At 37.1% G+C, this 22,125-nt stretch overlaps 3 protein-coding genes across 3 annotated transcripts; all 3 read right to left on the reverse strand.

The window, feature by feature from the left end:
* Window positions 1–508: 508 nt before the first annotated feature.
* Window positions 509–2,282, reverse strand: LOC120340537 (eukaryotic peptide chain release factor subunit 1). Its single transcript, XM_039408818.2, has one exon. It carries the CDS (start codon window positions 2,209–2,211, stop codon window positions 907–909), a length of 1,305 nt encoding a protein of 434 aa, XP_039264752.1. The 5' UTR covers window positions 2,212–2,282; the 3' UTR covers window positions 509–906.
* Window positions 2,283–3,847: 1,565 nt separating this feature from the next.
* Window positions 3,848–8,474, reverse strand: LOC120340540 (4-galactosyl-N-acetylglucosaminide 3-alpha-L-fucosyltransferase FUT6-like). Its single transcript, XM_078119876.1, has 7 exons — window positions 8,457–8,474; window positions 7,262–7,454; window positions 6,341–6,433; window positions 5,782–5,861; window positions 5,569–5,688; window positions 4,935–5,465; window positions 3,848–4,573 (listed from the first exon to the last, which is right to left on the reverse strand). The coding sequence occupies exons 2-7, from the start codon at window positions 7,421–7,423 to the stop codon at window positions 4,315–4,317; spliced, it is 1,245 nt and encodes a 414-aa protein (XP_077976002.1). The 5' UTR covers window positions 7,424–7,454; window positions 8,457–8,474; the 3' UTR covers window positions 3,848–4,314.
* A 6,830-nt stretch (window positions 8,475–15,304) lies between these two features.
* LOC120340562 (cytoglobin-like) lies at window positions 15,305–19,922 on the reverse strand. Its single transcript, XM_039408850.2, has 4 exons — window positions 19,712–19,922; window positions 17,372–17,497; window positions 17,027–17,147; window positions 15,305–15,865 (listed from the first exon to the last, which is right to left on the reverse strand). The coding sequence occupies exons 1-4, from the start codon at window positions 19,816–19,818 to the stop codon at window positions 15,731–15,733; spliced, it is 489 nt and encodes a 162-aa protein (XP_039264784.2). The 5' UTR covers window positions 19,819–19,922; the 3' UTR covers window positions 15,305–15,730.
* Between the last annotated feature and the right edge of the window lie 2,203 nt (window positions 19,923–22,125).

The following is a 22,125-nucleotide window of genomic DNA, read 5'->3' on the forward strand; positions in this document are numbered from 1 at the left end:
TTGCTCGTTCGACAAGTTGTTTTATAATCTGTTGCATTCCTGTAAACAACATGGTCTCAGGATACAGCTTTTGACATCTTGTCAAAAATTAATCCAGTTTGACAAAATTGTCACTCAATCAGAGCCAATTACTACCAGATGTATCATGGGACTGGCCAACTAACTGTGGTAACAAATCAAGGAATGAAACGCTGCATGTAAAATGCTATTCCCCAGTGTTAATGATCTAGCTCTAGCATTTGAGAAAGTTATACGAGATAGCGGGGCTGTGTAGCATATTTTCAACGGTTTCGGAGTCATATTTTCAAAAAATGTTTTTTGATACGAAAACTTGAGTTGAAGCCAAAATTTTTCTTCTGATTATAAATTTTCTCTGATACCACAACCCAGAGAAACAGGCAGCTGAATGACATGTTCGTGGGTATGTTATGAAATATTTTTAACCCTACCTCGCTTTTAACACACAGCTGAAAGAACCAAGTCTTCCAAAAAAAAAAAAATTTCTCAGTTTCCCTCTCAAATAAAAGTATTATTTTCTCTTGACTTTTCAATAAATATGCAGCAAATATGCTACACACAACAACACAACAAGTAAATTGGTCATGAAAATTGGCAACAATGCATACAGCACTTGCAAAATGTAGTGAAAAAAAAGGAAAACATTTAGAAGCAACACCAAATAATCGCACTGCAAATACATAAATAATGATGGATAGATATTCAAGAGTAAGGCGGCAGAGTGTTGTTGAAGGTAAAGAAGCACATATCTGATGATATTAAAAATCGCTTAACAATATTCCCAGTCACTTTTCCGTTTAAATATCGTCATTCAATCTTTGAATGATTTCACCAAGAACTGTTTTAAGAAGCTATTGCCATTTTCCTTAAACTTTAGACATCACCACTTTAGTATTCGTCATATAGATCATCATCTTCAGTAAATTCCATGCTATGAAAATCAATGCGATACCTCAGCATTCCACCAATACCGCCAAATCCTTTGACAAACTGGGAACCTTCCTGTGATCGATCAGTAACGATTTCCAACGTAGAACCAAACCTTTTGTAATTGTTGGCAAACCATTCTAATAACGAGCAGCTTTCAACCATCTCCATTTCCACTCCTGTATCTTTATCTGTAAAATGTGTTTTGTCTTTTTCTTGATCCGGTCTGAGAAATAAAATCTTTTCGTCGTCAGCAGTATGATTCTTCAATACATAACGCATTGTGTCCATATTTTCCCAAACAATCAATATCTCTACTGCACCCATTTCTAGTGCTTTTAAAGTATCATCAACTCCGAAGCAATATTTTCCAGTATCTTGTGAAATCTCATCAAAATATCTTCCAATTAGTTTCTTCTCTTGTATAAATTTGACATTAGACAAAACTTCTGCGGACAATTCAATAGCCTGATTGAATCCATTTTCTCCGCCATAAGAAACATCGACAAGCTTCAGAATTTTAACTTGTAATCGTTGATCGAACATATCCGATTGACTCAACTCTGTTTTGAAATCTGCTGAACCCGCTAAAACAAGGCCAGTTACATTAGGACGATCATTCGTGATAAATAATTGAACTGCAGTTTCTGCCACTTTTCGCACATAATTGTGTCTTTTTTCCATTCTTAGCCGAGCAAAACGAAGTGCAGACTGACCTCCTCTACCATGTTTCTTGGGCAAATCAACTGTGAATTTATGCAATACATCTCTGGTATTTCCTTGCAAGGTACCAAAAAGGGCGCCGTTACCATCCATGATAATGAATCCGAATTTGTTATCGTCGGAAAGTAGAGCTGTCAGAGCTTCGGTATGAAATTTATTATCGCACAGGTAAAGGGACGTATTGATCGGTTTGAATGGTTCAAAATCAATGTTAACTTTTTTCTCTTTTCCTTCATCTGTTACAATAGTACCACAGTATACAACAAGACCATTTGGTGGAACTTTGTTATAAAGTTTGAGTCTTTGTTGTACGGAGGTAATCGCTCCGAGCACAGATAGTCTGTTCACTCTACTCTTAATATTAGATGCCGTGCCGAATTCATCTGCTAACATCTTTGCCACTCTAGATACTTGGTCTTTTGGCGGAATGATTAATGAAATCATGCTTGTTCCATTTCCACGAGCAGCCTCTAAACTTTTGATTAGCTTTTTGATTTTCCAGATTTCAACATTCCGATCAGCCGTTGTTTCAGTTTCTGTCATTTTATATATTTCTAAGCACTAAGGTTTAAAATTCTATTGATTAGTATCAAGTCTGTAAGTGAGAGTATTATTAAATCAGTAGAATTGGAAATGCAAAATAGCCTATCTCTGTTTTTGTATAAGCCCGTAATTTTAGGCAAATTAACTACTCGTAGTTCTAGTCCAGGAGTGCTTTATATATTATTTTATATTCATTACAGGATTTAGGAATGAAATCATCATATTGAAGTCGAACGGTTTCACGAAAAACTCATTCCAGCATTTGTCATGGCATTTTTTATTTTCCCCTCTAACAGTCTAAGATGGATTTTGAATGATCGAGAATAACTCGGGTTACATCTGTTTACAGTAGTATACTTCTGATTACTTTGGAAATAATATTTACTGAATTATTCCATTTTTCCTTTGTTATACCACTGAATATTAATCTCCAAGTGCCAGCCTATTCCATTCGTCATAACATTTTATTCAGACATGCCTGTTCCCACGAGCAATTCCACTGGAGGCGTCTGGGTATTGCGAAATAGTACTATGACGTCATACAAAAGGCTTTGTGAATGAGTTGATGAAAAAAAACATTGACTACGGTAATGGCCAGAAAGTTAGTTTTGATAACATACTGATCATTATAAAAATAAAAAGACGAAATTTGTGCAAGCATTCAATATGATATCACCAAATTTCAAGCCGCTTGCCAACAAAATAAATCGTAGTACCCCACGTCATTCGCGCTTCGCCAAAAGTTGCTCATTGCTTACCTGCGTATTTAGTTTATTTATTTATAAACGCCGCTTTTTTCCCTCAGGCAATTCTTCCGTCAGATTTTTTTCCGATTTTGTAACACGCCACCCAAAATCCCACGGACACACATGCTAATCCCATACTAAAATCCTTAATCAGGAAATTTTAATTTGGCGACAAGGAGGGAGAACTCGGACAAGCGATTGCTCGCATCAAGCTTTTCGTGTAGGCGTGCTTTCTGTCAGTCCCACTTCTCCAGAAAAAATTCAGTCCTAGAAAAACTACATGGATGTAAGCAATGAGTTCTATCGAGGATACGTCACTTAAAGCTGAATACATTTTTCAGCTCCTGGATACTTTGCAAACAAAATCAACAGCCGTTTCAAAGATAACAGCCTTGCTGTGCAGCTATTTATGCGCTATTGTTGCAAGAAATAAATGTGAGTATTTTTCGATTTTTCAACTTAACCTCTATGTGTACTTTTTAAAATTTCCTGATTCCAAAAATTCTGATAGAGAAACTTTAAATCCAGTCCCGTAATTCCGACCCTATTTGTGCCAAGAGTCTAAAATATTCTTTTCACGGAACTACTACTATAGGTTAGACTTCATGCCATTTCAGATTCCTTCATGTCATTACTAAACATCGGGAACGACTTTTAAATATGTCCTCACTCCCCTTATGTTTGTGGCCAAGCGAAAGCACGCGGATTCGTCACACAAGTACCATGTTTTAGAGATCGCAAGGTGCGCGCCGTATTATAAGGCGCACTGTCAAAAATTGCTTGAATTGTATTTTTATTAATAAATAAGGCGCATCAGGCTATAAGATGCAAAGGTTTTTAAAGCACTGGTACCGTGCTGGTTTTAGGTGTGGGCAATAAAGAAAAGTGCGCTACCTGATCCATACATTTGATTAAGCGAACCGGCTTATAGGATTTACATATTTATCCTGGAAAGAGGAAAGTCGATAAGACGGCGTAATCATATGACGAACCATGGCCTATCGTCCGGTTACCAGTCAATGTCGGGTATGGGATTATTTAGCCAGTTGTTCATTTTCAGGTGCATGGACACTATAGGGCGCACGATTGATTTTAAAAAAGAAAAAAAGATGTATGGTGCGCATTATGGTCCGTAAAATATGTTAATATCTCTCTTGAATAAATATTATCTTATACCAACTAAACAACCTACTAAAACATGCACTAATTTTGTTGTTAAGAAAATCGAGCATAATCTAATTCTAAGTGATCGATTGAAGGATTAGAAAGTCAGCGATGATGTAATTGCATCGAAAAGACTTCATGCATCACAGTGTTTTTATTATTATTTATGTATGCTAAGTATATAAAATCAATATCAATAAATTTTTGTGTTGTTTCCTAAAATTCGTAATTGAGTTCGTAAACAGTCTCTGATATTTCCATTGTAAAACCATGATCGAAGTGATGGGAATGGAGAGGAATAAGCGTTCTTTGTGAATAATGTTTTTGTCACTTTTGAAGAAAGAATTGTCGAATCATCAGTTAGGTTTTTTCCATGTAAAATCTTGCATAGAACACAGTAAGTATAATCTCGATCAAATTGCTTCTGGTCATACTCTTTTAAAGTGTGCCACCTGAAATAAATGAATATAACTTCAAACTAAAATAAACTCAAAAATAAAATGCGAACGAATTTCAACAATTCGATGTACACTTTTATTAATACATTTAGGGTAGTAGAAAGGTTAAGGTTGTAGGAAGTGAGGTATCCTTCCGTAGGCAATATTGTTGTGAAATACTAAATTGAACTTAACCAGACTTTGGCCATGAATCTCCATGTTTATTAATTAATTAATGGGTTCGTTGAAAGAGGACGCATAATAAAACACGCGAGGGATAATAAAACAAGACCCGAAGAACATGTAAGAAGAACAATGAGAAAACAGATAAGTTATTATATATTTACTAAATATAGAGAATAAAAATATAAAATACCTGAAATATTCCAGATAAGCCGTGTCGTTTGTGTTGAGATAGTTTAAATACTTTATTAGATGGTTGATTGTAGAATAATCTTCAACGTGAATAAATGATCTCGGAGGAGCGACAGATTCGTAATCTTCTTTAAGTGTCCCCCACACAACTGGCACCACTCCCAAGTAGAGAGCATTCCGATAAAACTTTTCAGTGACGTAGTCTTTACAGTGATATGAATTCTCAAACGCAAAATAAAACTTGTATTTTGAAAGTACGTTTTCAAAATCTTCTCGATTCCCTTTTGGTACAGTTTGATTTCCAAAGCAGCTTCCATAATAATCTGCTTGGAGTCCAGCATGCTTAAGGTTCTTTAATAGTTGCATCCGTACTTTTGCGCCCGATGTAGAATTGCAGTTTGAAACCACAGCAACGGCGAGTTTCGTTTTCATTGCTAAAATTTTTCCCGGGTTGTCCACAAATCCACGTCTTTGTATCGAAGAGTAGGCTTCGGTGACTGTTCCATACGGATGATAGAGAGACGAATCCCGCCTACGTTGAAAAGATTATCTGTATCATTGCTACAAATCTGAAATCTAACCAAGACAAATTTAGGAAATTTTGGAAAAAAATTCTTTCACATTATACCGTTTACCTGTAAGTCATGGTCATGTTGAAAACATATTTGTCTTCCCAAAAGAGCCAAATCTTTCGAAGGTGAAACAATGAAGGAGCCGATTCCCCAGCGGTCCAGATGTATAATTGGTCTTTTCGCCTGTGTTGGATGAATTAGTGAATAATTGTGCTCTAGGATCTTATGGATCGGGTGTATCCTATATGCTAGTGTGTTATGTAGAGTTTAGTTCACCTGGAGTTTATCGGAGGCATTTCTTCTCGAGTTATTTGTTCGGATCTGAATAATACTGCTGCAGTGTTGGAAGAGTTAATCTGAAATAAAATCTTATTAATAAACACGAAATTATTATATTAGCGATCTGGAATATAAAAGCAGCATCGTTTCTTTGGTACAAGTTGAGTGAACACCAATCTAGTGCATTTTATTATCCATCTAACAGATTGTATCAACATGAAATATTTCCTGATAAACGAAATGATTACTAGGTTTGAAACACTTACTAGAATTTTGAAGCGTTTTACAAAAATACATCGAAATTGGGTACTCCCGTAGTATGTGTACCCGATTAGGCCATAATTTTATTCCGATTTCCCTTACTTTAGTTATATTACGAGTTCGGGGACACAACTTGATTGTAAAGTAGGCGAACAAAATTAGTTACCTCCATATTGGCACACACACTTCTGGAGCGACCAAAATGGATATAAATAATATGAATAATACAATTAATTCTATTGTACAAGGCTGAACATAGATTTCCAAGAAATGTGCGGTTGGTGATTGCGCTAACCTTTGTCTTGTCGGTTGTGAATTTACACCTCCCACATACGGTCGAATCAATTACTTTATTCTTCCAAGCTCTCGGATTCCACAACAAAATTATCTACTGAAAAGAATGTGAGTAAAACATTAAAGTATATCAAATTTTATCTGCAGAGCAATACCTTATCGTACAAATGGATCAATTTCCTAGATTGATGTTGTTGTTGCTATTAGTTTTATTGAGATGGTCGGGGATAATCGATTTCAAATTTGGTGGAGAAGTCGTTAGAAGGCTTTATATTTTAGGCTCATGGCTAACCACGTATTTGGCCAAAATATCGCTGTTTTATTTTAATTCGCGGAAACATTTGCATGTGACATTTGACTTTCGTGCCCCTTGTTGGACACAAAATGGACATATGGATCGTTTTGTAATTATTATTTATCATGTTGTTGTTGATCATGTTTTAGTATTCTTCTTATGGTGACTGTATGTAAAAATCGCTTTTCTTATTAACTACTGGACCAATCTCTTTCAAATTTTCAATGGTTAAACATTGCATTACTATTATTCATTTAAAATTGTGTGGCTTCTGTGGGATTCGTTTTTTTTTTTGTGTGCGATGAGATCATCAAAATTAAAAAAAAATGTGGTTCCAACTCCGCTCACTTTCATGTGGCTTTATTTTATAACGAATCAAAAAACAAAATGTTCGAAGAAATAAAAAATAATACAAGACTTTCAGTTAAGTTGTTATGCTCACTCATAAAACAATTCTCTTCGATATGAAATATGATCAGACACAATAATTTAATTCGCTTTCAAAAAGAGTGCGACTTTTTCACGAACTCACCAAATAAAAAACTTGAATACTTACTAACGGATATGAATATATATTATGTTATCAGACCAATCAAACTGCTTTTGTGGTACTCACTACTACTCTACCTTATTTTCCGTATCTTCATCAATTTCTTTGAAAAGTATTATTTTCTTGTTGAATTGGCGTGCATATTTATACAATTCCAAGAAAAATATAACAATGAAAACGGACGTTATAGCCGATGTTTTCGACCATCTTTTTCGCAGAATTATTCTTTTCATTGACATTCCGAAAACGGTATAAATTTTACCACAAAAGCTGTTAAAATATAAACCGAATGAATTCAATGGATAAACACTTTAAGCCATATGACTATTGGATCATATCCCCCAGATTCAGATAAATATGAAACCTTCAATTAAAAATTCACAATCATGAAAATACCATTGACTAGGCGGCGTGGATCATCGTGCTGAGCGTTAGGAATCCGCTTGCCAACGCCGTAGTGTGGTTCAACGGCTTACTCCACCATCAAGTCTATGCATCTGAAACAAATAACTTGCCAACTAATCCGATACCTAGCATGGACTGGTAACCGGAGAGGACATGGTGCGCCGTAAGTTTGTCTAAGACTGTCTCATCGCTCTTCCTCTCCCCGGGATAAGTTTGTTTTTTATATCCTAACTAATGTGAGCCGCAATGATTTATGGGGCGTGTTATCGACATCTGTGTTTAGGATATGTATCAATGAATACGGACGCGACACGCGACAAAATAATGATGACTGATTTTACCAAGCATATTGTGTGAGCCGAAATGTAGTAATCCGCAATGAGCCTGTGACTGAATCAGCTGACATTTTTCTATGGGAAGGAGTTGAAAACCACCATGGATTCAATAAAATAGTGCAAATGTGAGTATGCAATCTGCAGATAGCAATGCAAATAGAGGTAATATGTCAAGACAAAGCAGGATAACAGAAGAGAAATGGCAATACAACTTGGGAAATACAAGATAAATTAAAAGCAACAATGAATAGGTATAGCAAGCACACACTGAAGTTCATACACTTGATACAAAAAGTGTTCTTCAACCTGATGAAAATGATCAATTGGGTATTCTTAACTTGTACCGAGAATATGATGCCAATTTTCAGTTTTTACCCTGGGTTTCACGGTTTTTAATTTTCCCCACCACGGCCACCTGTAAAGATCCTAATTATAAACTGCATAGAGTGTAGATATGCTTGTTTTCGCGTATTTGTAGTATACGTATATAGCTACTCCTTTGGCTTTTATTTTCACGCGTGTGGTATCTCACCCGGGCGAGTAGATGCTCTATCTTGCATCAGTCAAACTGTAAAATCTATTCTAAACTTTCCGTCGACAGCGTATTAGTTTAACGTCGCCACTAGGCCTGCATTTGCCATATTATTATGTCTTACTATCATACCTCAAAATAGAAGACTTCCCTTGGACTAGCTGATCAAACTGTTGGTGCGAGGCAACTAGTTGACTTACTGGCTGCGTCGTTTATGCCTCAGGTCATAAAAACGGAGTATTTCTTCTAAACACAATAACGATATTGCTAATCAGCTGCAGGCTTATAAAACTACTTTTGCATTTGTGTTGAACAGACAAGGAAAATGGTGATCGGCCAGATAAGAAGTCCACAATACACATGTGTACGCAAAACATACCCAAACATATATATTTATTCTGGGTGTACTAGCTAGGACATTGAACTGCAGATCCGTTCTGTTTGTCTGTATAGACTCTAGTCTATACTATCTATTTTGGCCGTTGCTGCAAGAATTCCCGAAGAGATTGTATTAAACGAATAATCTTGATCTGCAAAATAGAAAGTATTTTTGTGGGCTTCCGTTAGTTAATAATCTACTTTCTGTAGACAAAACAAGTGATAATTGCAAAGATAAATATCATAATAGTTGCAGAGTCAAGTTACGTTAAAAATGTAGGGCTGGAAGTAGGGTTTTGTTTTTTATTAATTCTAAAAACTAATCTGTTATGACGCCATAATGTGGATTTCGACAGGGGCGCAGCCAGGATTTTTTAAAGGGGGGGGGGGGGGGGGGGAGGGGAATTGCGGTGAAATAAAAACGCGTTTGTAGGTCTTTAAAAAGATGTTCCGATGCCGATGATGGCAAAACAACATGTGCGGCGCTGTGTCTCATTAGCCTTTCTTTGTATGTCCTACTTTCAGCAATCGCCGACCATTCTCTTTGGTCAAGAATAATCAACTTTTCATTTCAATGCGCCGTTAACTATATTACTGAAAGTGAATTCGCTGCGAATTTAAATTCCTGTGATATTTGCACATAACGCTTCTCTACTTTTAGCGGCGATTTATCATATGTTGATAAATCATCATATTATTACCAGTTTATTAATACTGCATGCTATTATTTTTGGCAACAGGATTAAATTGGTTTGGGTAAATTGGGTAAACGACCCATGTAACCCCCCATCACCCCCTCCTGGCTGCGCCCCTGGATTTCGATTTTATGTAGTGACATTTTTCTCATAAAATGAAGGCATTATTACGGTTTATACTGTTCGGTTAATTAATGATTAGCAAGCTTTGTTTGAAAGGTTGAAGTGATAGAGTTTTTCAAGATTATACAAACTCATTTATTCGATCGCATTTCAATTTTTGCAAAGTGTTTCGCCGCAGGGTCGTTTACGTAATGACGTTACGTTATCGGTTGCGTCTTACTGCGCCAACCACTGAGCTACAGCTTGAGAAGGCGTGTACGAGCCTCTATCGTTATTTGTGGCGTTTTGGAGAATTTATTGCAAATAAAAATCGCTTGGCAAGTTTTTACATTCATTTTTCTTCAACCTATTCAATACAAAAAAATCAAATAGTACAGCCATTTTGAACAAAACAGGCAAAAAAAACTTGATTTAAAACAATTGTTTTAAAACAATTCTTTTTGAACAAATCCCTAGCTGGAAGCAATGATGGGATTTAAAAATTAAATTTACTTTGCGTTTGTGTGTAGTATTACTAATAGTATTTACGTATTTATCATTATTGTAGTGCATTATAAACTATTCAAAATGTACAAAAGCCAAAGTACAAGCCGCACGCACCGCAAGCAAATATTCCGTTAAAATTGAATAGGCATAACCGGTGCGAACATAGTTTTTATACTTAGGGTGGAAGGAATGAAAATTTAAAAATCGGCCAAGAGTGGTATGTTTATTAAAAAATGTCGGAAACCACTTGTTCTGTTCTTAATTATATAGCCAATGCGAGTTCAGAAAAGACTCAGTGAATGATACACACAAGATTTAATACAGCATAACAAAAGACTTGACTATGACAGTATGATCAAAACAAAGCAGTACCGCACGTCAGAAAAACATTCGACAAGTGTGCGGGCGGATCGCGTACGAGTCTGGCAGTTGATTACTTTCTCGGGACTTCTCGTCACATGTAAACAATGGCCAGACGCGTATACAACATCTCCCCCTTTAAGTTTCAAATTTTATAAAACTTTTTATCAGGTTTAAACTCTATGGTCAATTATATTGTCCGAAACGTAGAGGGGGCACTCCTCTTGCAGTTCGCGAACTTCGTCTGACTGGAACAGGTTGTTTCTTGATTTCGATTTTCTTTTCTGGTCTAGTAGTACCAACTTTCTCCTTCTCTTCCAGAACCGGAACATCTTTTACAGGAAACAAGAATCTTCTATTTCTCCAATATGTTCGGCCACTCGGGAGTTTGACGTGGTAATCTCGGTGTCGGCCTCTACCAACAATGACACCAGATTGGTCCCAACGTTTCGTTGTTACATCTTGGACTCGTACATGTTGTCCAACTTGCAGTGGCTTCAAGATACGAGTATTTCTGTCATATCTCATTTTGCTTTTCGACTTGATAATTTTATGAGCATTATCAAGCTCATCGAGAATATCTTTGGTTTTGTCCGCATATCCTCGGTAGTGGACGGGAATGATTGATCTGATTTGATGACCAAATAAGATTTCGGCTGGCGAAAATCCCGTTTGCTTCGGAGTATTTCTCCATTCGAGTAAGCCTTGTAGAAATGATTCTTCATCAATATTTTCATTCTGGCATGACTTTTTGACGAGTGTTTTCATGGCTTTCACACCGGCTTCGGCATGCCCGTTGCTCTGTGAGTAAAATGGCGTAGAAAATCCTACTTTCACTCCCCAGCGTTTAAGAAAATCCAGAAACATTCGTGATTTGAACTGAGGGCCCCCATCACATCTTAAACGGACGGGCACTGATAGATCGACAAACCACTTTCGTAGAACTCTGATGACTTGGCGAGAAGTTGGATGTTCTGTCCACGAATGAATACACGGCCATCCTGAATATCTATCCACATATACCAGAAATTCTTTTCCTGCATGTGAAAATAGATCAAAAGAAACGTCCTCAAATGGTCTCGACGGATTTGCACTTGCGATCAACGGTTCTTTCGACAAACTGGCTTTGTTCTCTTGACATATATGACAACTGTATACAGTGTTTTCAATCTCACTGGATATAGCAGGCCAGTAAACCGATTGTCTTGCACGTCTTTTTGTTCTTTCAACGCCCTGGTGAGACGCATGTAATTTCTGCAACACTTCACGTCTCTTGGATTTTGGAATCACAATTCTAGAACCCAAAAGTATCAAATCGTTTTTTACTGACAGCTCATATCTGACTTGCCAGTATGGACGCAAAGAATTTTTCACGAGTTTCCTATTCGAAGGAAAACCATTCAGAACTGTTTCTCTGAGATCGCGGTACGAGTCGTCTTCTCTACCTGCATCGCGTAGATCAGATAGAATTGAGACTTCCAACTCGACATTTCCACATTTTACATCAGGATCAGATATGAGTGCTGCGCAAACTTTGATAGCATTCCTGAATTCTCGCTCAATTTCCGCATGTTCATCACCAGCAACGGGATCATTAACAGGCGATCTCGAAAGAGCGCCGGGAATAGCATGTTCTTTTCCTTTCCTCCAAATCGCGTTGAAATTATAAGTGCACAGTTTCTCCTTCAATCTCTGAAGACGCGGATTTTCGACCATGTCCAGCGTATAGCTGTTTAGAATAGGAATGAGCGGACGATGATCTGTCATGACTGAAAAGTCTGACAGTCCTTGCAAATACAATCTGCATTTCTTGACAGCCCATACGATTGCTAACATTTCAAGCTCGCACATTGCATATCGACTTTCAGTTTCGGTTATAAATCTTGATCCGCACTGTACCATTTTCCATTCATCATTATGCTTTTGCAACAACACAAATCCTAAACCTCTGGTTCTTGATGCATCGGTTTGCAATGATGTTGGCAAATTTGAGTCGAACAATGCGAGTATTGGAGGCGAAGTCAAAACTTTCCTCGTCTCGTCGAAAGCGTCATCATGAATACTTTCCCAGACAAACGCATTTTTCTTGCGGAGTAAAGCTCTGAGAGGATTCGCAGCTGCACTGATTTTGCTCGAAAAATTTCCTAACTGATTCACAAGACCCATAAATGATCTCAGCTCTGTGATATTGCCTGGTTTCGGGAATTCTGCAATTGCACGTAATTTTCCGGAATCATCCTTTATTCCAGCTTCACTGACTTCGTAGCCCACAAAATTCACAGATTTCTTGCAGAAAATAAATTTCTCCGGATTCAGCGTAATTTTATTACTTCTGCATTGGTCTAGAACTTCAATTGTTCTTTCAACTTGTTGTGGAACTGTCTGAGCGTGAATTAGCGTATCGTCAACAACTTTTTGTATGGACTGCAGTCCTTCAAATGCTTTGTCTCCACGGTGACAATAAACGTCCGCTGATGCGCTCAATCCCATCGGGGCACGGTTGAAACAATACCTCCCCCACGGAGAGATAAATGTTGTCAACAAGCTGCTATTTTTGTCCAGTGGTACTTGCCAATATCCCTTCATTGCATCGATCGTAGTGAAATACTTCGATCCTGTCGGTATATTCGACACGGCTTCGCTGGGTGAAGGAAATGGGTGCAAAGGACGCTTAACATATTCATTCAACTTTGTGAGATCTACACAGATTCTAGGCTTTCCGTTTGCCTTCTGTACTATCACAAGTGGATGAACCCAGTCGGTTGGTTCTTCAACCTTCCAAATGATATTGCGTTTCAGTATTCCATCAAGCTCGGCTTTCACATCATCTCTTTGAGCGTAAGGTATTTGTCTTGGAGATTTTAAGGAAAATGGTTGAGATCCTTCCGTTAATTCAATCTTTAACGGTCTCCCATCCATGACATCGAGCTTCTCCTTTGCATCGAAAACATCTTCATACTTTGTCAAAAGTATTGAGCGAATTGCTTCAACATTTTCTTCAGTTTGCGGTGGCAACTGAATTTGCTTCTTTCTGGAGAGACGAATACCGTTGCAGATCGGTGCGGGATACGTTTCGGGCAAAATTTTTAGCCTTTTTCCATACGCAGGACAATTCACCTTTCCTTGGCTATGCCTTCGACCACAATATTGACAAGGCATGTTGTTTCGATCGTTCTTAGGTTTGAATCGTCTTTGAAACGGTTTCTTGATCTGTATCGAATTGGCAATAGGATTCTGCTTTTCGACAAATCAGAGTTGTTAATTATTGCCATTTCCTTTGATCTGCACAGATCAACCGCTGTCTGCAGATTAGGAAAAGCTCTTCTCTGGCTGTTGCGTTTCTTGCGCCAGCAATGATTCGTGTAGTAAGCCGATCATCGTAGCAGTTTTCGCAGAGATCAGCGTCTTTTCCTAGCTTTTTCAATGCGATTAAAAACGAATCGAAGCTTTCTTCGTCACCTTGTTTGCGCTCTTCGAACAACACCCTGTCTAGTGCAACATTTCTCTGAATGCGAATATGCTTCTTGATATCTTCTAAAATATCGTCAACGGATTTTTCGGTCTCTTCGCTGATATTTAGAACGTGTTTTACGACGGACAGCATTTCTAGCGACAGACAGCCGCGAAAAACAGCGACTTGTTTCTTTTGTGGTTCCTGATTGTATCCCGAAATTTGCATGTAATCGGACCACATAATCTTCCAAGAGTCAAGGCCTGACAAAGAAATATCAGCAGTCAGCTCTGGTGGAGATTTGGCTGATATGCGTCCTTTCAGCGTGGGAGTTTCAGTTCTCGAACTGTTCGCTTGAGAACCAAGTGTGGAAACCAAAGCCTCCATTTGCTTTTGCTGCATTTCCAGAAACTGCTTCAACCAACCGCCGTCCGCGATTTCATGGACTGGTTTGGTTGATTCCTCTTTCAATCGTCCAATTTCCTGCGATTTTTCTTGCAACTCCTGTTTAGCTTCATCCAACATCTTCGATAATTCAGCTTTAGTTGACATAACAGTCAGTTACAGATATATTCAAAATATGATCCAATATCCGTTAATGTTCACTGGTCAATTCAATGGCACGGCTAATAAGATCCTGCCGACAACGCCATGTTCTGTTCTTAATTATATAGCCAATGCGAGTTCAGAAAAGACTCAGTGAATGATACACACAAGATTTAATACAGCATAACAAAAGACTTGACTATGACAGTATGATCAAAACAAAGCTAGACCGCACGTCAGAAAAACATTCGACAAGTGTGCGGGCGGATCGCGTACGGGGACTTCTCGTCACATGTAAACAATGGCCAGACGCGTATACAACACCACTGGTCGAACGTCTGACGCAAACAACAAGAACTCTGATTAACACGACACTGCAATGAACATTTTTGCTGGAACCCGTGCGAACTGCCCTGAATCCCATCACTGAACGGAAGGGTTTGGTCTGTCTATTTTTGGTTGTCTAAGTAAGAGAGAGAGATTTTAATATTTCGTCAACCACAAATAGAGTCATCAACACAATTGTTTTGGTATGGACAGGAAGGAGCGATATGACCATAAGCTAATTGGAATGAATATGTTGATCCATTGGTATTGTTCCCGTTGTTTTTGAGCTTGTTTGTGTGTTTTGTGTTTTTCTATGCTACTGTTGTCTTTTTATAAGTGATTTTGAGCCTTATCCTGCTCTGAATCTATATCTGAAAGGCTCTATATACTTTTATTGATCACTTCAGATACAACATCTAAATCTAAATAAGCTCAATTGTGAATTGATGACCATTTCCCGGAAAATCAATGCATTTCGAAAATATGGCAGTTTCTATTTATTTTAAGAATGAATCATTAAAGTTGTTAAGCCTTTAAAACCGTTGAATGCATTTTTTGTACAATAAGTTTCTCACTATACTTTTATACGTTGGCGATATTTTGTCCACGCAGCAACAATTTATCAAAACGGCCCATTTGGCCAGTTCGTCCGAATCATCCCTATCTGTGACTGACATCCGAGAAGACCAATACCAAGTCTGTGGTGCCGGAGTTCAGCATGTTTTCACTGGAGTCGTATTTACAAAGTCGTCGGAGTCTAAATCTTGAATGTTTAGGGAATTTTGTCGAAGTTAGGAGCTAGGGTTAGATTCGAAATTGTGTACAAGTTGGAGTTATATTTTATTCAAACCGAAATCGGAGTGGATTGAATGATAAAAAGGCGTTGAAGTGATGAGAGGGACTGTCTTTTATCGAGTTTTCATTCCTGCTTTTGCTGCGCTAGCAATGGCTCCGTATGCCTTTATCCACGCTTGCATAATGGGATGAGTAACGTCGTAATTGAGAGCTCCTTTGATTACATTCACGAGCACTTCACCCAATAACTGAAAAAAATTGAAAAAAAATACAAATTAATTTAGATGCATAAATGCGTGAACGTCACCCCTTCATTTGAAATGAAAAAGCAGGCACGAAAGAAATTTGTAGACGGCGTTAGAGATACAGTACTCATTATTTTAATTCTGGTCGATACCGACCAAATGTCACTAAAATTGACCCATTGGAATGACGATAACCGTTATTGATAAAAAAAAACATATTAAATTCGTTAATTACTTCCACGAAAATGATGAAAATTTATTGAACACCTGAACATCTATCTAGTTGCTATTGTGGTGAAAGGACCGAATCTTTCCTCATTCACGACCAAATTTTTCACCCAATATATTACACGCAGAATGAGGCGGTGGTCGCGGAATTACAACCCACGATTTGTAAACTGCGATGCCAGCAAAGTTCAGTCAATCTCGTTAGCTGCTAGGCCTTCGTGCCCTAACATAATTCTGACACGGAATATCTCTGAATGGAATTTTCAACTTGCTACGGATATGTGGATTGAATATTTTCTCTGATGCACTCTGTAGAACTTTGGATAAAATTTCTAATCCATTGTCGTTGTTCATGGCGTATGCGTTATTGTTGTTGGACAAAAAACACTTCTGGGTTCAGCAATCGATCATCATTTTAAAAACGTCACTTCCCGTTGCCACTCCGGGAGGAATTCATCCCAAGGGAGCACTTTATTTGTTTCAGGGAGAAAGATTTAATTTGTTTTTGCGTGTAGTATTGGTAATATTCTCATTAACTTATTTCTTATTATTGTAATACATATCTACGCACACTTTATAAACTATTCAAACTGTAAAAGAAGAGTGCGAGTTACAGGCATCACTTAGCTAACGATTCGTTAAATTTACATATTGAATACTACAGAAAGTTCACGGCAAATAATGTCAACGTTATAGACTTGGCAAACATACATATGAAAATTAAAAAGGTCATGACGTAATTCCCCGTGCGACTAGCATTCACCGTTCGTGACATCGGCAATGACATTTCTAACTTGCAATAGGAAAAAATTTATAACCAATTTATATACTTTCTAATATCTAGACTAGGTCATAATATGAACTTGTGCCGTCGTTGGTTGGTTTGTCAACCCAGAACATTTTGCCAGTTTTAGATTGGCATTTTTGTATACTCACATCAAACTGATGCGGCTGGACTTTATGTTTAACGTGGATTTTTCCCAACTCTGAGCATTTTTCCACAATTACATCTGTTTCGTCTAAATTTCTTATGACGGTATCAATTGCATATGCGACTCTGTAAAAAGAAAAAATCTTTCCAATATAACGAACAATATATGAATTTTACGTCCGTCATATATTATGACAAATTTATTAAAAAAAAAAATGATATTACTTAATACAAAAATTGAACTAAATAGATCGAGTATTTTTTTGGTGGTTTGCAACTATTTTATTTAAGATGTTTTTAGGATAAATAGCGCGTATTTTTCACAATCACCATACAAAACATGAACGTACCTTTTTGCATGCTCGCGAAATCGATTATCTTTCATCAAAGATTCCATTGTTAAACTCTGTGGGCGATCCTCATCCACACCAACGTTGTAAAATAATTCTCTGACCTCAGGAACATCATTAAAAAATCTAGAATACAAGTTGAAAAACACAGTTTATTGAACAGTTTCCCAGGTTATAACAGTTATAACAACGATCATATTATTTAGTGAAATAGAAAATGTTGTGAAGTTCCACGAATTACATTCATTTTTTCAAAGAAATGTGCTCACTGTGTTACGTACACTTACTCACAAGTTAAGGAGATTGATCCTTGAGCGAAATTATGGGCAACCACTTAAATGCAAGAGCTGCTGAGACTATAAGAAATTGTACTATAGAATTGGGAGTCAGTAAATACCGGTCGATATGAGAATTAATAGTTCATGTCAAAACGACCAGTGAAACAGCTATGAGATAATGAACTTAAATTATTGAGAAAAATTGGAATAAAATCTGTAAAATAAGCACAACGATGCAGCATTTCGCCATTGAGAAAGAGTTCGGACATCGTCAGTTCAGTTCAAAGTTCGGACGTCAGTTGAAAGCCCGTCATTTTTTATATCCTTTTTTGGATTTCCTTTTTTTCACTCAAAATTTTCATATATTCTGTAATTTAACGCAATGGTAGCCAGTAACTAAAGTTCAACATGAAAGATGAAACGTTTATTTTTGTGAACGATCTGCTTTCAATCTCGCAAAATCGAATATGTCAATGTCTCACTTAAATACTATAGAAAGTTTACGGCCATTTATAGTGTCAACGTTATGAATTTTCCACTAATATGTAAATTCAACGCGCCCAATGCAATATTACCTATACAGAAATATATTTAAAAATGCATTCATGAATTTAACGAATGTGAAAAAGCTATCATGTTTTTTCTTCTTCTAATAATTAAGCCGGGCGTAGTAAAATTTCATAACCTCGTAAAAAAAAAACTTCAAGTATGATCTCATTAATTCACACCAAATTCAATTTAATTCTCAATTATTTATGGCGCTTTCGTTCGGCAGGGAGAATTACGAGAAGCTTGTGGCGTACCGCTGTGATTACTTTCTATCTCCTATAAGTTTTATTAAAAGGAGTTTGAACATTAGAAGAAGAAGAAACATATCTACCACCATTTCTTACAGTACTTCTTTATACTGTATATTAAAATGCAATTTATGCGTTACCTCCCTCACGTTACATTCGAACGTCACGCCATTCTCAGCATTGAGGGTTATTTAATTTCGCGTGAGCATTTTATTGGCAGTCTAAATATCGTAGCGTTGCAATTTGGATACATACCAGAAAAATCAAAGTTGATAATTGTTGAAATTAATTTTGGACAAAACGATTGATTATGCGATAATGAATTTTTAGTCCTGATATAGTCGGCAAATGGTAACTTTGTCAGGATTCATAAATTATTAAGAAAACGCCGAGAATTACGAATGCAATTTTATATTTCAAACTCCCGAAAGTCGGAGTGAAAATTACGTGATTTTCAGAGGTGATTAAATAAGTCAAAACTTTCTACAAAAAACATTAATTTTACCAAGCGTTGTTAACAGTCTATTATAGTTATAGGCGACTTGCACACGCAAAAGTTTTCGTAATCAAAATTTGATTTTCTTGTAGTTCGGACCTGCAGTCGGAGTCGATTGTACAGAACAAAATCCTAATTACTCTTATAAATATATTTCGGACGGCCAACCAATAGAGTCGAATTAAAAGAAGCCTGTTCTTGCCTCAAAAATTTTGTTATGTGCCGCATTTGCTTGTTCGATAAAATATTTCACAATTTTGTGTCCTTATTTGTCATTAATTTTTATATGGATAAAATATAAATGAAGACATCGTGACATCACAAACTGCAGTTTAGATTTATAATATTCGTTTTCGGTGATTTAGCAATTACCATTACCCAATATGATCAAATATTGTCTGCTACATAGCCTAAAACGGTTCTTGAAATGGGTTATACGTTTCTATTCATGAAAACGCGTCCTAAATTAAATGTATGCTAATCTTGATTGATGTTTCCGCTGAAGTAAACATGGCACAATTGAAAGGAAAAACTTTCGGTCATGCAAAACATGCTGTACGAGTTTCGATATCTGCAATTTGTACCCGTAGCTCATATGACAAATTAGGGAATGTCAAAGTTCTTAGATGGACAGCAATACATGCGGGAGTACGCATTTGCGTCGAGTAATAATGTAACATTGATGATCTAATGAAATAATCCACAGTCGAAAAAGGCGGATAGTTTTCAATTATGGCAGGGTTGTTTTAAATTAACATATTTCTCATACCTGTGAAGCACCAACTGCCCCACTGGAGCGATGCCTGCTTTTGTCAAAGTTTTCCATGATGTCTTCAGTGCTGTCGATTCATCGGCAGTGAAAAGCGATTTACTCATGTTGCATACAATGTATATGAAACTAACCAATATAGAAAACGTTTTCCAAGTTTCTTTACATTAATCTGATTCTAATTGAAGCGCAAACTATTTAAAGATATATGAACAATTAATAAATATTACGATTTATCAAGTTGACAAGCAAGGGCGTTCTGTGCTTAATGTGACTGACTTATAATAGCACGAACGGGATACGGGATTTCTTTATTATTATTCGTACATACATAGGTTTTTGTTAAAATGCAACAAGCCACGTTCCCTTATGGACATAAGCGCAAATACCAAACCATTTCTTGCACTACCTCGACTTACCCTTGGCACACCTTGATGCAAATCAAGAAGTACGTTACTGCGTTCTCATTTTCATAATTACAATACATAATTCATTTTTGAAGTGACTGAGTAGCGCCACGAAAATGTTAATGGATTGGTTGGACGTATAAGAAGTTACGGCTTCTGTTTTTTTTTTTAATTACGCAAATGCAAATATATTATTGGACACGAAATAGACCTATAGAGCGTGTTTGCCAAATTATTGTTGTGGTCGGGGTGTGATTGCTGTGAAGAAAAATCGCATTTCACCGCAACTAACGCCAAACGAATTTCAATCTGCACTTCAAAGGCAGTCTTATCGTACTGGTACCGACACGCGTCCATCTATTTGATCGTTTTTACGGCACTTGTTTAATGCATAATCCTACTTCAATACCACTACCGTTAAGAATCGCTATGGTAACTTTTCTATTCTTATCAAAATCAATTCAGCTGTTTTACAATTCAACACCATACGAAACCATTTGTTGATATATTTGGACTTTCCTCTCTCGCTCATTCGCTGGTTATAAAATTACGTCTGAATACCAGTATACAGCTATATAAATAAATACCGTGTTTTCACTCAATTCTCTATAAGGTTTTGTAAGTTAACCATTTATCGAGTCCCACTTTGCACTGTTGGTCATTATTGGAAATGAGTGAATGTCCGACAAGTTTAAATTAATGAGAAATCGTCGTCGATTTTCCGCGAGATCGATAACACACGATTACAAGATAGCAAGCAATTCGTTGCGTATAAATCCGTTCTGCACACGAACATCCCGCTAAATAGAGCGATGCGTCTCCAATAACGTGAATTTCAATATTGCAGAACACTATTAATTGTGATTGATGTTAATTTAGTGACAAGGTAGAATTCAGCTGATCTTTCTGATTTAATCAGTTATTACTAAAGCATCGCGATAGCACTTTTTGGGGTGAAACTACACACGAAGCGATCTGCCACTGGGAGTTAACCTCGATGACCTCATGATCGTATCGCTCCCTCCCGTCAATACCAAAGCAATTTTATTTGTGTCACGGTGTTATGTATTTTTTTCGTATTGATGACTGTTTATTGATGACTGAATAATTCTATCAAATATTTTTATTATTACAACTTTCTCCAAGGAAGGAATTAAATTCACGATTGATTTATGATCAGTAAATATTAACAAGACCAGTTTGCCACACCGCCCACACGATTCGACAAACACATCCGTCTAATTCTAAATGTTAGTGCCTGAACGAAAAGCCTAACTGAGTTAGAAATTAGTTCGATTCTATTTATATTAAGGCACTCGGGTATGCCCAATCAGCTCGAAATTTTACCAAAATAACTAAATATGTTATTCTTGAACAAATTTCCGTCTGCCATTTTGTCACGAACGCGTCTAGATATCAAACACAAGAATAGACCAGATGCTAGCTAGAACAACAGATTTAGAATTACCGATGCCATTGATATGAGTATACCGGTAGCAATTTCGGTGCTGTTATAGCATGAGGTCTACCGCCAAATGCCGTTACCCGGGTGCAGTCTTAGATTCCTCTCGGTCTGAACAAAGTAACATCGATTGAAATTCAAAATATTGCAGAAGGTGTTTCACCCGAATTCCAGCAGAGACCGCACGCTACAGCACTAGTTCAAGGCAGATCTCACGCTACAGTGCGGCAGACCTCGCGCTATAGCAGCACTACGATTATACCGTTATGATCTGCCATGGGATATATTTTACCTCTGCGACCTAATAAAAATATCTTTGGAATGTACAAACCGTAACCGGGAATTTCAGCAGACTATCGCCGAGAAGTTGATGAAAAAAGCATTTCAGAAAATTTTCGGGATACTTCGAAGCGATACCTTTGCTTTCGCTTTGACGAAATTAGTAGTAATATATTCAGCCACAGACCAAAACGTATTAAAATCCAATCAAAAAACATTGAGAAATAACCTTGCATAAAAGTTTTTGAGCAGACGCGTCAGGACGA

Source organism: Styela clava, chromosome 14 (assembly GCF_964204865.1).
Source record: "Styela clava chromosome 14, kaStyClav1.hap1.2, whole genome shotgun sequence".
NCBI classification, from domain to species: domain Eukaryota; kingdom Metazoa; phylum Chordata; class Ascidiacea; order Stolidobranchia; family Styelidae; genus Styela; species Styela clava.